Below are 13429 nucleotides of genomic sequence, written 5' to 3'. Positions count from 1 at the left end.
CCTCGAGGAGGAATTTGGAAAATGGTTGGTTGGGGCAGAGAGGGCTGCTCACCTTATGGATGTAGTGAGGTCTCAATACATTTGCTTCGAACTTACAATTAAACATTTACTCAGTATTAACACTTGGACAGAGTTCAATCGAGAGGTCAATGGAAGACTTCAGTTTCAACCCATTGTCACATGTAGGATCAATATCACTGCTAATCTTAGCCAACCGAGCTCTGGACCAGTGGGCTGAAGTGACTGTAATGATGAAAATGAAAAATGTTCACGTTTTTGAAAGTGTGTATCTTGTCTTGCTGAACATGTGCAGGAGGCGCCAGTATTATGGAAATGATAGTATGTTTAATAAATATCAGTAATAACTTATTTTACTCTCTTTATTGTGGGTTGAAGTCAATGAAAAAAAGTCCATGAAACTATCAGAAAAAATAATTTCTTTTAAGTGGTTTTGCTGTTTAGGTGATGCTTCTTTTATTCTCAATTAAATATACAACCACGTTTTTCTCCTTATCATCATGACTTTGCCTTTATCTGTCCCCCTCTCTGATTCAGTGACTCAAATTTCAGCTTTGAACATGTCTAGCTTGTATCATTAAAATTCAGTTTTATTCCTCATAAGAACACTTGGCAAAAAAGCTACCGTCCTTCCTTGTAATGTGTCACACTAATTAAAAAGCTCCATAACAGGAACCTGGTGATATGATACCGTAAGTGGGATTTTTCTCTCCATACAACAGCCTCAAAAACGACAGATTCTTTAAGGAGCGAGTCCTCCGTTTTCTCTTTTTCATGGTGAAATGCAGCATATCAAATGCCCAGGATAATGGAGAGGTCCTCTCATTAAGTTTGGGATTATCCAACAGCTTTCCTCCTTTAAAAGAGGCAAATTGCTAAACTGTAAGTATAGCTGAACTGAAGATTTGTGTCTGTAAGATTCTGGTAAAGAAAGGAATAACTGATTATTATTAAAGTCAATATAAATGTGAATTGTGAATATGTGAAATGTGAATATAACATTTTCCATCCATCTTGCAAAAAGCAGAGCCCCACTATCTCAATGCACTGAAATCCCCTCTGGTGTTTGATTAAGGAATTAGAGCGCCTCTTAGTGGTGACAATAGAAAAGTGCATTGTTTTCAGCAGCTGTGTTACAGGGAATCAGTGTCAATGTCAAAATGCACAACAGTTTGTCAACACAGCTGATAGGGACACTTCTCTTCCAAAATACAATAAAATACACTTTATTTATGTAGCACCTTTATAACTATTACTCATTTTTTACTATGTATGTATGTATTATTGTAATTTCTTTCTCCAGGTACTCCAGCTTCCTCCCACAGTCCAAAGACATGCAGGTTAACTGGTGACTCTAAATTGTCCGTAGGTGTGAATGTGAGTGTGAATAGTTGTCTGTCTCTATGTGTCAGCCCTGTGATAGTCTGGCAGCCTGTCCAGGGTGCACTCCGCCTCCCACCCAGTGTCAGCTGGGATAGGCTCCAGCCCCCCCCCTCAAGAGGATAAGTGGTTACGAAAATGGATGGATGGATAATATATCAAATATACTAAAATAGAATAAAATAAAATCATAGAATTGAAAAACAATAAATCATAAAGCCAAGTAAGATTTTAGAAGAGTAAAAGCGTAAAAAGAGAGAGTTTCAGACCTGTTTTAGGAAGTCAGAGCCAGTTTAGGGCTAAAGTGAACAGATATGTTTTTAGCTTTCTTTTTAAAATACTCAGCAATAAAGGTGGTGTGTTTCATAGCCTAACTGACAAAGGCTGCATCCCCGGTCTGCTGTTGCTGGGAACCTCCGATAAACCAGCAGCAGGTGATCGCAGTGTTCTTGGAGGCAAATAGTTAACAAGGGAGTTAGCAATGTAGCTTGGACCCAGCCCATGAAGGGCTTTGTATTCAAGGAGGAGGACCTTAAAATCAATTCTAAATCTAACAGGAAGACAGTGCAGAGCAGCTCAGACTGGCCTGATGTGCAGTGATGTTTTTCAGAAGGCCAGTAAAAAGTGTGTTACAGTAGTCGAGTCGGCTTGAAATAAAGGCATGATTCAGTGTCTCTGCATCTTTTTCATGTTGAAATGGTCGTACCTTGGCTATGTTTCTGAGGTGGAAAAGTCACTTTGTTAATGTGGAATTTGAAGCTTGGATCTGAATCCAGGATCACACCAAGACTTGTTACCTCAGATTCAATCCAGGGAGTTCAATTCCCCAGATTATTAAGCAGCAGTTTTGTCTTCATTTAACTTTAAGAAATTATTGCTCATCCATTTATTTATTGCTGAGAGACAGGTAGTGAAGTGGTTTATGGCTGCAGCACTGTTTGGCTCAGCAGAGATGTACAGTTGCGTATCATCTGCGTAACTATGCAAACAAAGGATTTAAAATGAAGTTCTCTAGACTGGCTTTATGTCTGTGAAACCAAGGTGACCTCTGCACTTGGTCAGCGTAAGAGAAATCCAGTGTAGGCATAGGCTGTCTGGACCAAAACTTCAATTGTAAAAAATGAAGGAACAGTAGTGAAAATTACAGAGGACTGTGAGAGCTGTGCTCCCAAACTTTGGCACAGTGTATGCCAGCTGTCTACACAAGAAGGCATCAGGACGCACCCAGCTCACAGTCCTTTTGTCCTCTTGCCATCAGGGAAGAGTTACAGAGCATCAAAGCCTGAACAAACAGATTGAGGAGCAGCTTTTTCTCCCGGAGCCGGAGCCTCCAGCAACCCCCATTTTTCATCGTATCATTTTACACTTCCAATTTCAAATAATGGAAAAAGGGCAAAGCATGGATGTTAATGAAACTTCAATCAACATTTCATTTTAAGTGCTTTGGTCCTGTTTACATGATTGTGAGTTTCTCAGATGCTCATATACTTGTTAGCTTGATCATCAGACTGAATTGTCATTTGACCTCATAATTTTCTTCACATCATTTCATTTCTTCATCACTATTCTTTCTATTGGCGATTCAGAGGTCTGGAACCAGGCTGTGTATATGTTGCGTCTGAAATCACTAGCTCTTAAATATAATAGCTAATTTACAATACACTGCACCGTGTGCAATTCTGTGTGACGACACAACAAACCTCAATAAATACTCGAAAAAGTTGAACGACACCTATGTCTCAATAAACTCTGTCTCAGTAGTTTTTCTTGGATCTTGAGGTATTGCATTTTATTAGTCTGCACAGGTGTGATATTGTGTTCACCAGGCGCCTCCTGAGGCATTAATCAAATATCTGTTAAAATGTATTCCCCCACCTGAGCCAAGCCGAGCCGAGGCCTGGCCCTGCTCAGCTCCTGAGCCTGCGGCTATTGTTTGGCCCAGTAATGCTGACAAAGGACTGATATCCACAGCAGACTTTTGGTTTCATTTAGTTTATTTGCATTTTAAACAAAAAGACAAACAAGAAATAAGAAGAAGGAAACAGAACAAGATTAAAAAATATAATGACACCTGAGAGAAAAAGAGAATAAGTCCAAACGCTCCAGTGGTCGCTGACATATCATAACCAGTAGGAGTGATGGGCTTAATTATAAAAACAAGATCCACGTTAAGTTCCTTTTTAAAAATGGTTTTGGTCTAATTGTTGAGACCAGACATAAAGATTTCTCTCCGTCATACTGTAATCTGCTGAGTGGCTTTTCCTCACTGTCCCATGCAGAGGACAGAAGAGGGGAAACTGCATGTGCTGTGTCCATTGCATGCTTTGGTATTATATGAAATGTGTAATATTCAACTGTTTGTATCTCACAGGCCTATTTTTGCAGCTTAGATTGTCCAGCATCTGTTTGCACACTTTATCGGCACCTCTGTTCAGTGGATCACCACTAAAGGAGGTCTGTGCAGTGGTTATCAGTACCTTACCTTTCAATATCCGTTTACCTTTTCAGTGTATGATGTTCATGTCCAGTACTGCTACTGGAGGCAACTTGGATTCCTCCTGTGTGACTGCGTCCATCAACCAATCTTTTCTCTTCAGTGAGAGTGAGTGGCAGCTACTGATCATCTGGGGTCTCTCTCAGTGCTGTGATATTTAGTTGAGTTTATTGTGGAGCTGTGAGACTCCCATCCTTCACTGCAGTATTTGGTGTTGGAATGGCGTGTTGGTGGCATGACAGCTGGAGTCACGTGCAGGCTTTTATAGAGGAGGAAACTCAACTTTACAGGTAAAACCACAGATGGTACAGCAGTCTTTACCCGGTGGAACAGACTGATATGGTTACACTCTGTGGGTTTATAGTGCTGATTTTCAGGGAATGTGTGGAGATGACAAACAGCACGGGGAGGCTAATGTTAATGATACTGTAGAAACTAATGATATGTGCTAGATCCATTTGTTGGCTATTTGTACTGTGGATTTCAGTCTGACCATTCAGGTTATGACCACGACCATGACCATAGTCATAACCTATGGTCATGAGCGAAAGACTGAAATTGTGGATACAAGTGGCTGCAATGAGTTTCCTCCGTGGGGTGGCTGGGCTCAGCCTTAGGAGCTCGGACATCCGGAGGGAGCTAGGAGTAGAGCCGCTGCTCCTTCGCGGTGAAAGGAGTCAGTTGAGGTGGTTCGGGCATCTGATCAGGATGCATCCTGGGCGCCTCCTGTTAGAGGTGTTCCGAGCACGTCCCAATGGCAGGAGGCCATGGGGCAGACCCAGAACACGCTGGAAGGATTACATATCTCATCTGGCCTGGGAACGCCTTGGGGTCCTCCAGGAGGAGCTGGAAAGCATTGCTGGGGAGAGGGGCGTCTGGGGTGCTTTGCTTGGCCTGCACCCCCCCGTGACCTGGCCCCGGATAAGCAGGTGAAAATGGATGGATGGACAGTCAGGTGAGACAAAGTGTCGTCATTGCACTTAAGTGTGATTTTGTTGAGAATTCCAAAGTGGATAGTGGAGTGACAAAATAATGGTGGAAAATGTTGTCACATGAGCACACTGAACTATGTCACAGCAAAGTTGGAGATAAAAATCAAACAATATGTGCAAAAGACACAATATTTATTCAGTATACTACGAGGATGATCCAACAGTGAAAGACAAAAGAGAGATAAAGTGTACTGAATCGTGACTTTAGCTTAATGATGTGGCATGGGCGGATTATGAGACAATGGGTCCCTGGGCACAGTCAAAAGAGAAAGGCCCCACCACCTCTCCTTCACAGGAGGAAAACACAATGATTTTACAGTTGTTCAGCTTCTTTTTATTATTGTTTTTGTGTCTCTAGTTGTTATGCATCTCTCTGTGGTTTTGTGTCTCTATGTAGGTTTTTGTATCAGTGGTTATTTTGCCCCTTCTTGTCATTTTGAGCCTCTGTCTATCTTTCTGAAGTAATTTTGTGTCTCTCTGTGACTGTTTTGCCCCTTTTTGTATAGTCATTGTGAGTCTCTTTGTGTCTCTTTGCAGCTGTTTTGCATGTCTTTATAGTTGTTTTATCTTTCTGTGAGGTCATTTTGAGTCTCCTCCTGGTGGGTACATGTTAATTCGAGTGACCTTTTGCAGGTGAAGGGCAGGAGGGCCCCTAACACTTCAAGTAGGTTCAGTAATTCATCCATGCATTGTGTCATATCACTCTCTTTAGGAGAATGAACTGCCTGGGTCTGTTTGCAGAGATGTGTTTACTTCACTTAAGACTTTCCCCTTAGCCTAATTGCAGATGATTACAGTCCATAAACAGCTTCATCTACACATCTATTTAGTGGATATTTCATCATTGATCACTGGTACAGAATGAGACAACCTTTGATAAGACACTGTTTCCAAGTAACGTATTTTCTTAAATCCTAGCTAATTGCCACTGGTAACAATGGTAACATCCCTGGAGACTTATGGTCTCATTAAAGGGCTCAGAAGTGATGATGAATAACATTTATGTAATGATAATAATGACAATAAAACGTTTATTTGCTCAGGTATTGTACATTTTTTAAAGACTGGATTATCAGCCCAGTTGCCAGAGGAAAATGTTGGCATTGTACGTTCCTACTTACTACGGATACGTTAAATTTGTACGTTTGATATCAGCATTTCTAAAGTGACGAATGAGTTGACTGAGGGGATGGTGGATGGCGCGCAGCCGGGATTTATACTTGTGCGGCAGAGCTACACCGTGGCCTACGCCTTTGTGAGCATACTTGTGCAGTGGTGTGACTGTCACTCTGCAGTTAAATCTCCAAAACACTGGTCGGCAGCGGGGTTTCTGTGAAGCGCTGTAAAGTTTAGATGATTCAAAGCACACCCAAAACACACATTAAACATGGCTTAATAGTGACAATTTGAAATACAAAAACACAAGTCAGCTGCACTGTAACTCGCAGCATTCACAGACAAAGCACTTGTCTTTATCTGGACACATTTTCCCCACAAATAAAACATGCTAATGTTTTTAGCACAAGCCTATGCCAGGCTGACCAAACGTCCTCTTTTGCCTGAACATGTCCACTTTTCACGTCCTGTCCGGGACGTCTGGGTTTTTTTTATAAATTGATGATAATGTCCGGTTTTCCGTGTGTGTGTGTGTGTGTGTGTTAGAGTGCAGCATGGGCCGAGATATGCGGCACGGGCCACATATCTCTGCCCGAACCCGAACTGAGCCCGACATTATTTAATTACTAAAGCACTGAGTTTGTGTCACACAGTGGTTCCTTAGTGGTTACTAGGCTATTTAACAGGCCGGGAGTGCGCCGTGGGTGCTCAGCGGAGAGGGAGACCTCCGTGTTTGAGATGGGAGCGGGAGGCGGGAGGTCCGAGGCTTCCAGCGAGGGGAGAGGTAGAAACAAACAGCCAATGTGTGTGTGTGTGTGTGTGTGTGTGTGTGTGTCTGTGTGCGTGTTATGTTCAGGTGTTGTCACGTAAATAACAGTGCCCAAGCAATAAACAGGATAGACAATAGATAATTTTATTTATTTTTACACTACATTTTCACTGAAAGCTGACCGAATCCGACCCGAGCCCGAATACAATTTATACATTTTTGACCCAACGCGGCCCGACCCGTAAGGACCCATCGGGCTCGGATCGCCACACTCTGGTGTGTGTGTGTGCCCCCTATTGGGGCCTATCTGAATTTCTGTCTTTGAGAGATATTATTTGTAATATAACTGAATTTTCTATGCATACATATAAACTTTAAATATATTAAAATTATAAGGCGTCTTTGAGTAAACTGGGAGTATCATTTAAGTAGGCTATCTCGTGGCCGGGCCGAGTGTCCTCTTTTTTGGAAATCAAAATATGGTCACCCTAGGGCCCTATGGCATTTTACGCTGTATAAACTAGCCTAGCAGCTAGCGATCTTTTGCTCTTCTCATACAAAACCAGGGACAACAACAACATTTAACAAAGGTAACGTTACAAAATTTGGCTCCATTACAACTCACAAGATTCACCGACAAAACAAATGTCATACTACAGTAAACATGTTTTTCAAACAAATACTACATGTTAACGTTATTAGCACACACTTATGGCATTTTACATTGTATAAATTAGCCTAGCAACAAGCAGAGATTTCCTCTGCTCATATGAAGCCAGGATAAATCCCGAAGTATAAATCCCTGAAGAATAAATCACACACAAGACTTAAAATGCTTTTTTAGTGGAGACTTTACTGTCTTCACAATTTATTGTTTCTTATCTGTGAAATTAAAAGTGATTAAAAGCTTTGTTTCCACTGAGGGAAATGGTTTCAGCACACAAAAATAGACAGGAGGTCTGTGTCACCGCGACATGTAGTTACATTTCTGGGGTGGTGCACCTCAGGCAATGGCAAAGGGTCTGCACTGATACGGGGCCTACGCCGTAGCTACAATGTCAATTCAACCACCAGGTGAGACACCTGTCAAGCCACAGACCACTGCAGGCCGCTGCTGGAGACCAACAAACAACAACATGGCTTGTTTTTAAGTGACCCATTACTTGTTTCCAGCAGTTTTTAGTCATCAAACATGGCTGTTTTTTTAGTAACCGGTCACTGTTTTTCCACCTAGTGCAGTGACATAAAATCAGTGTGTTTCCTGCCAGGATTGTGTCAGCAGAAGCGGATTTTTTGAGACAAAACACAACCTTTTCCTAACCATAACCTAGTGGTTTTTGTGCCTAAACGTAACCACACCTTAACCATTTTACATTATTGAAATGTAAAATTTTAAGACATCCGCGACATGATAACGTACAAATGTAACGTTTCCATGGTTTGCAGAAATCTTAGTGTGACTTCAACTTATTTCTCTTTTTAGCCCTTGTTGCTAAAGCTAAACTTACAATTGCACTCCCTGCACACATAATGTAGGTCATCAGCCATAAACCATGAATGGGTGTCAAACACAACATCCCACATACAAACAAGTACTAACTAACTAAGCACCATTACTGACCACATCAAATATCCTTGTTTATTGAGATTAGTAGACTGGAGACAAGAGAATACAAGAAGAAAATATCTGCAACCGGCACATTAGTAGAAAACTGTATTTCCTTGTGATTGAGAGATGCCTGGAGATGACACACATAAGACCAGGATCCTCTTATTTGTTCAGCACATATTAGCTGGGTGTGTCTGTATCATGTTAGATGTCTAAATATCAGTTTGTTTCCTGCACATGGATTCAAACTCATGAGAATAATAAATCTACAGTATCTTTACACATATCTGGTTTATCGTATTTTGAAATGGTAGTTTGTCTTTGCAGTGTGTATGTGTATACAATTATACTTTTTTAATTCAGAGACCATGACACAACTTCAAAGGTGTGAGACAAATGAAAGGAAATCCCATTATTGGTGGCAAAACATGCTATATTTCAGTGATTTATATCAGATCAAACATGGATACTGGTACAGGTGAGTTATTTCATCATTGTAAAAATGCAGCACATATAGTTTTACCCCTTCCCTTTAGTTAGATCGGAAAGTAAAACCACAAAATACAGTCCGGTGAAGCCAAGAGATGTTCCACTTGCCCCTCACTACAGATGGTTACTGTATTCCTCTTGCCTCAGTAACTGGAGGAAGCACTTTCATTACCTCCCACGTGCAGCATCGTTCCCACTTGTTGCTGCATGTTGAGTTTCGAAGCTTCAGATCCTCTTGCTAACTCTTTTAAAAGTCACACCCTTCTCTCCTGGAGTTCTGCAGATCTAGATTGATAAAGTGACAGATGATTTGGGATGAAAATAAAACAAACTACAATATCTATGAAGTGTATGTATGAAATTTGACAAATCACCCCAGTTGTTAACACCAGCTTGTGCATCTTCGTTCATGCGTGTTAAAGATTTGGAAACATTAGTCCATGCTTTTATTTCCTCTTGCCTCAATTATTGCAATTACCTCTATGTAGTTTTCAGTCAGTCAGCCCTACGTCGCCTGCAGCTTGTTCAACATGCAGCAGCAAGACTCCATACTGGTACCAGGAAGAGAGACCAGTAGGGTTTTTCCATTGGCACTTTTGGCTCCACTGAGTCAAACCATGCTGGGTTGATATGCATTTCGATTGTCAGTTTAAACGCGCCGAGCTGTACCCCAGGCCCCTGTCCTGACGTCTCTTCACTGGTTACCAGTTACATACAGAATCAATTCTTTTGTTTTTAAAGCGCTGCATGGACTAGCACCTGGTTGCATCTCTGAACTGCTCATCCACCATTTTACCTCCCGACCCCTCGGATCTGGTGACCAATTGGTGCTCTCCACTCCATGCAGTTAAAAATCAAAGGTGATAGAGCATTTTCAGATGATGGCCCTGTAACTTGTCACTAGCAATTAGTTCGTCCTCCCTCCACTGATACCTTTATGACGTGAACTATGATCATACTCTGTGTTTTACTTGCTTGTATTTTATTTCATTTGTGCAATGCTGTTTTTGTGACTCTATCAAGATGTACAATATCTAAATTTATATTTCTATTTATGCGTTTATTGATTCACTTAGATCATCTCATTTATGACTGTTTTTATTTGATTATGCCTCTGCTTTATTTAATCTCTTTGTACTTTGAAAAGCACATTCATTGTTTAAACTCTATAGATGCACTTGACATCTCTTACCATCACCAGCTTATCCTCAATGATCTCTGCTGTGAAGTTGTACTGAGGAAACGGTACTGAAATCTTGCCGCCTTCCATAGTGACAGGAGCCTACAGGTCACAGAAGGTCACAGAGGGAAATGTACGATGAGCTTAAACTTTATAAGAAGTTGTGAAAATGTGGCAGATCAATTATTATTATTAACTCACATTGAATTTGGCCCCCTTCATCGTTGTCAGCTCACAATCCTGACCAACGGTGAACTTATTGGACCAGGACCAGTTGGGAATAGTTTGTGTCCAGGTGAAGTTGTTCCCATCCTGAACCACCTCCGTTACCACTTTGTGGTCTGTCTTGGCGTTGAGGAGCCCTGTGACAAGCAGGTGAAAATCCCAAAACAGAAAGTTTAAATGAATGACGACTCACAATTATCCATTTATGTATCAGTAAAGAAAATTTAAAAAAAAATACCAATTGCTTCCAGAAACTCCTCATAGTTGTCTTGACTCTCCAGCTCGTATTTCCCTGCGAAAGCCATGACGGTGTAAGAGAGGAGACGACGTGAGAGAGGAGTTTTTGAGACACACAGAGAAAAAGGAGTGGCCTGCTACAGACACTCTCTGTAGCACTGCCACACCTGCCTCTTCCTCTCCTCTCACATACCTCACTGTGCCCCACGTGTGTGTGAAAAATGTCAGCTGTGTTTTTTCAACACAGTCTTATGTATATTGCTTGATGCTACAATGTCGTAATTTGGCAAAACTCCAAAGTATTTCCCTGTTCCCATCAGCGGCAGGTTTTTCCTGCACTTGGCAAGTTTGAGCATGTATGGTGCAGTAAAACACTCACAACGTAAAAAAAGAGAATACATCTAAAAGCTCCAGTGGTCGCTGACATATCATACATAACCAGTAGGAATGATGGGCTTAATTATAAAAACAAGAGCCATGTTAAGTTCCTTTTTAAAAATGGTTTTGATATAATAACTTTAAGTGCTGTTTTCCTCTAATCATCCAGAGATCAGACATAAAGATTTCTCTGTTTCTAGTTGAGTTTATTGTGGAGCTGTGAGACTCCCATCCTTCACTGCAGTATTTGGTGTTGGAATGGCGTGTTGGTGGCATGACAGCTGGAGTCATGTGCAGGCTTTTATAGAGGAGGAAACTCAACTTTACAGGTAAAACCACAAACTGACACCGGATGATGGCAGCATACTGCGTCGCAGAAGAGCCATAAGTAACTCATTCTCCCTGAAAAATACAAAGACACAGTGTTAAAAGCACTACACAATGAGATGGGACACCAAGGAGTAGAAACAACATCTTCACTTGTCAGGGACAGATTCTTTTGGCCACAGATGCAGAGGGAGGTTGAACATTATGTCTCGTCAGGCTGCTCCTGTCTGAAAAGTAAGAAGCCCAGCAGGGAAACCAGAGCACCACTCACCAGCATTGTAACTACTCAGCCTTTTGATTGGTGTCTGTTGATTTTTTGCATGTGGACAGGTGTTCTGGAGGATATGAATACATATCGGTCATAATTGACCATTTCACGCGATTCGCACAAGCCTATGCCACAACATCAAAATCAGGCAAGACAGTGGCTGACAAGATCTTTAATGACTATGCCTTGAAGTTTGGATTCCCCTTGAGAATACATCATGACCAAGGAGGCGAATTTGAAAATCAGCTGTTTGCTCAGTCGGCTAAAAACTGTGGTGTTGCAGGCTCGAGAACAACACCATATCACCCACAGGGTAACGGTCAAGTTAAGCGTTTTAATAGAAGCTCCTGCAAATGTTGAAAACGCTCACAGAGAGGGAGAAAGCCAACTGGAAGGAGTCGTTAAACAAGCTCATTTATGCATACAACTGTACAAGGAGTGGGGTCACAGGGTTTTCCCCCTTCATCCTTTTGTTTGGGACAGCCCCTCGACTTCCTATTGATTTACTATTCCAGCTAACACCAGAGACGGGAACCACAGACCATCAACAGTACATGAAAAAATGGAAAAGTGGAATGCAAGAAGCGTATGAGATTACCAGAGAGAATGCAATAAGGTCTGCAGAGAGAGGCAAGAGAAATCATGACAACAAAATCAGGAGTTCTGTGTTGGAAGAGGGGGATTGCGTCCTTGTCAGAAACATGACTCCCAGAGGTGGAACAGGCAAGCTCCGTAGCCACTGGGAAGACTCTATCTACAGAGTCAGGTCAGGTAAACAAAGACCTTCCAATCTATGAAGTTGTGCCTAAGCAAGGGAAAGGGAGAGACAGTAGAATCTTACACCAAAATCTCCTGCTTCCATGTAACCACTTACCATTAGAGATGCCCAGTGCTTAATTTGAGCCGGAACGTACTGGAACGCACCAGGATCTTTTCAGAAAAGGCCCTGGTGCGTTCCGGGACTAATTTGCATGCGTCTAGAACTTTTCACATCTAAAAACTACATACAGTATTGGCTGATGTCACTAGTGTTGCAGGGTATACTGGTAACGGTAGATCGCAGTACTAAAACTCCACAGTACATATGATACCATAATGTTAGAGTATCATAGTACTACGGTGCCTCATGTACCACTACTGTGGGATAAGTTCAAAGTCCAATTGCAAAAGGGTGAGTGTCCATGCGCCGTCTAATAACGGCGCGCACTGGCCACCTGGTGCTCAATATGCTGCTGTAGTGGTTTGTGTTCCAGACATGTGAGTATCCTTGAGCAGTGAAAGATACTATTTATTTCTTTTTACTTGTCAGCAGTGATTTGTTTTCCACAGAGCTCTACATGCGAGCATTTTACTCGCATTTGCGACTAAAAATAGTTTTGTGCCAGCAAAATAAATCATTCAGCACGCAGTGCGAGTCCAGATTTCAACCAGCAGCAGAAACGAAAGGCGAATCATGAATTCATGAAGTATGAATAAGTCAATAAGTAATTTATTCCATTGAAATATCATTGATGTATTATAGAAATGTGATTTATCTTTTTATAAATGACAAAAGGCACATCTGCCTCATTTTTGCTGTGGTATCGTGATACTACTCAGAACTGTGATACTTTCACTGGTATCGTACCGTGGGTCCCAATTTTGGTACCGTGACAACACTAGATGTCACAACCATTCCATTCGGAGTTGCGCAGTGAGGCGGCTCGGGTGCTGCTTAAAAAAGTGTTCCCCCACTTTTGGGAGTGGGGGAACACTGCTCTCTCAGAGGCCCAAAGTGTTCCCCTACTTATAATTTTACAAATTAAGCACTGGAGATGCCTCTCAAAGTTGCTAAGCAGTCAAAGAAAAAGAGCATCAGAAAAAACACAGGTGAAAAGAATGCAGCACAACCTGAGAGCAGCAGTGACGATGAAGAAGACTGGCATTACCACTTGCCCTCTCAGCCTC

The 13429-nt window shown here is 41.7% G+C and overlaps 1 protein-coding gene across 1 annotated transcript; it reads right to left on the bottom strand.

Annotated features, from left to right (window-relative positions):
* Window positions 1-8790: 8790 nt before the first annotated feature.
* LOC125894773 (gastrotropin-like) lies at window positions 8791-10669 on the bottom strand. The gene is made up of 4 exons (XM_049586364.1): window positions 10511-10669; window positions 10249-10409; window positions 10060-10149; window positions 8791-9152 (listed from the first exon to the last, which is right to left on the bottom strand). The coding sequence occupies exons 1-4, from the start codon at window positions 10575-10577 to the stop codon at window positions 9093-9095; spliced, it is 378 nt and encodes a 125-aa protein (XP_049442321.1). The 5' UTR covers window positions 10578-10669; the 3' UTR covers window positions 8791-9092.
* Window positions 10670-13429: the final 2760 nt, after the last annotated feature.

This window comes from Epinephelus fuscoguttatus, linkage group LG9, assembly GCF_011397635.1.
Source record: "Epinephelus fuscoguttatus linkage group LG9, E.fuscoguttatus.final_Chr_v1".
Taxonomy (NCBI): domain Eukaryota; kingdom Metazoa; phylum Chordata; class Actinopteri; order Perciformes; family Serranidae; genus Epinephelus; species Epinephelus fuscoguttatus.
This window is presented reverse-complemented; position numbering and strand designations above follow the sequence as displayed.

What these genes read in the sequence shown, in the direction of transcription:
- LOC125894773 (XM_049586364.1), bottom strand. Translation starts at nt 10,577, where the DNA reads ATGGCTTTCGCAGGGAAATACGAGCTGGAGAGTCAAGACAACTATGAG. An exon ending in GGAGTTTCTGGAAGCAATTG is followed by an intron (nt 10,410 to 10,510) that starts GTATTTTTTTTT and finishes TGCTTGTCACAG; the next exon opens with GGCTCCTCAACGCCAAGACA. An exon ending in TTGAGGATAAGCTGGTGATG is followed by an intron (nt 9,153 to 10,059) that starts GTAAGAGATGTC and finishes TTATCAATCTAG; the next exon opens with ATCTGCAGAACTCCAGGAGA.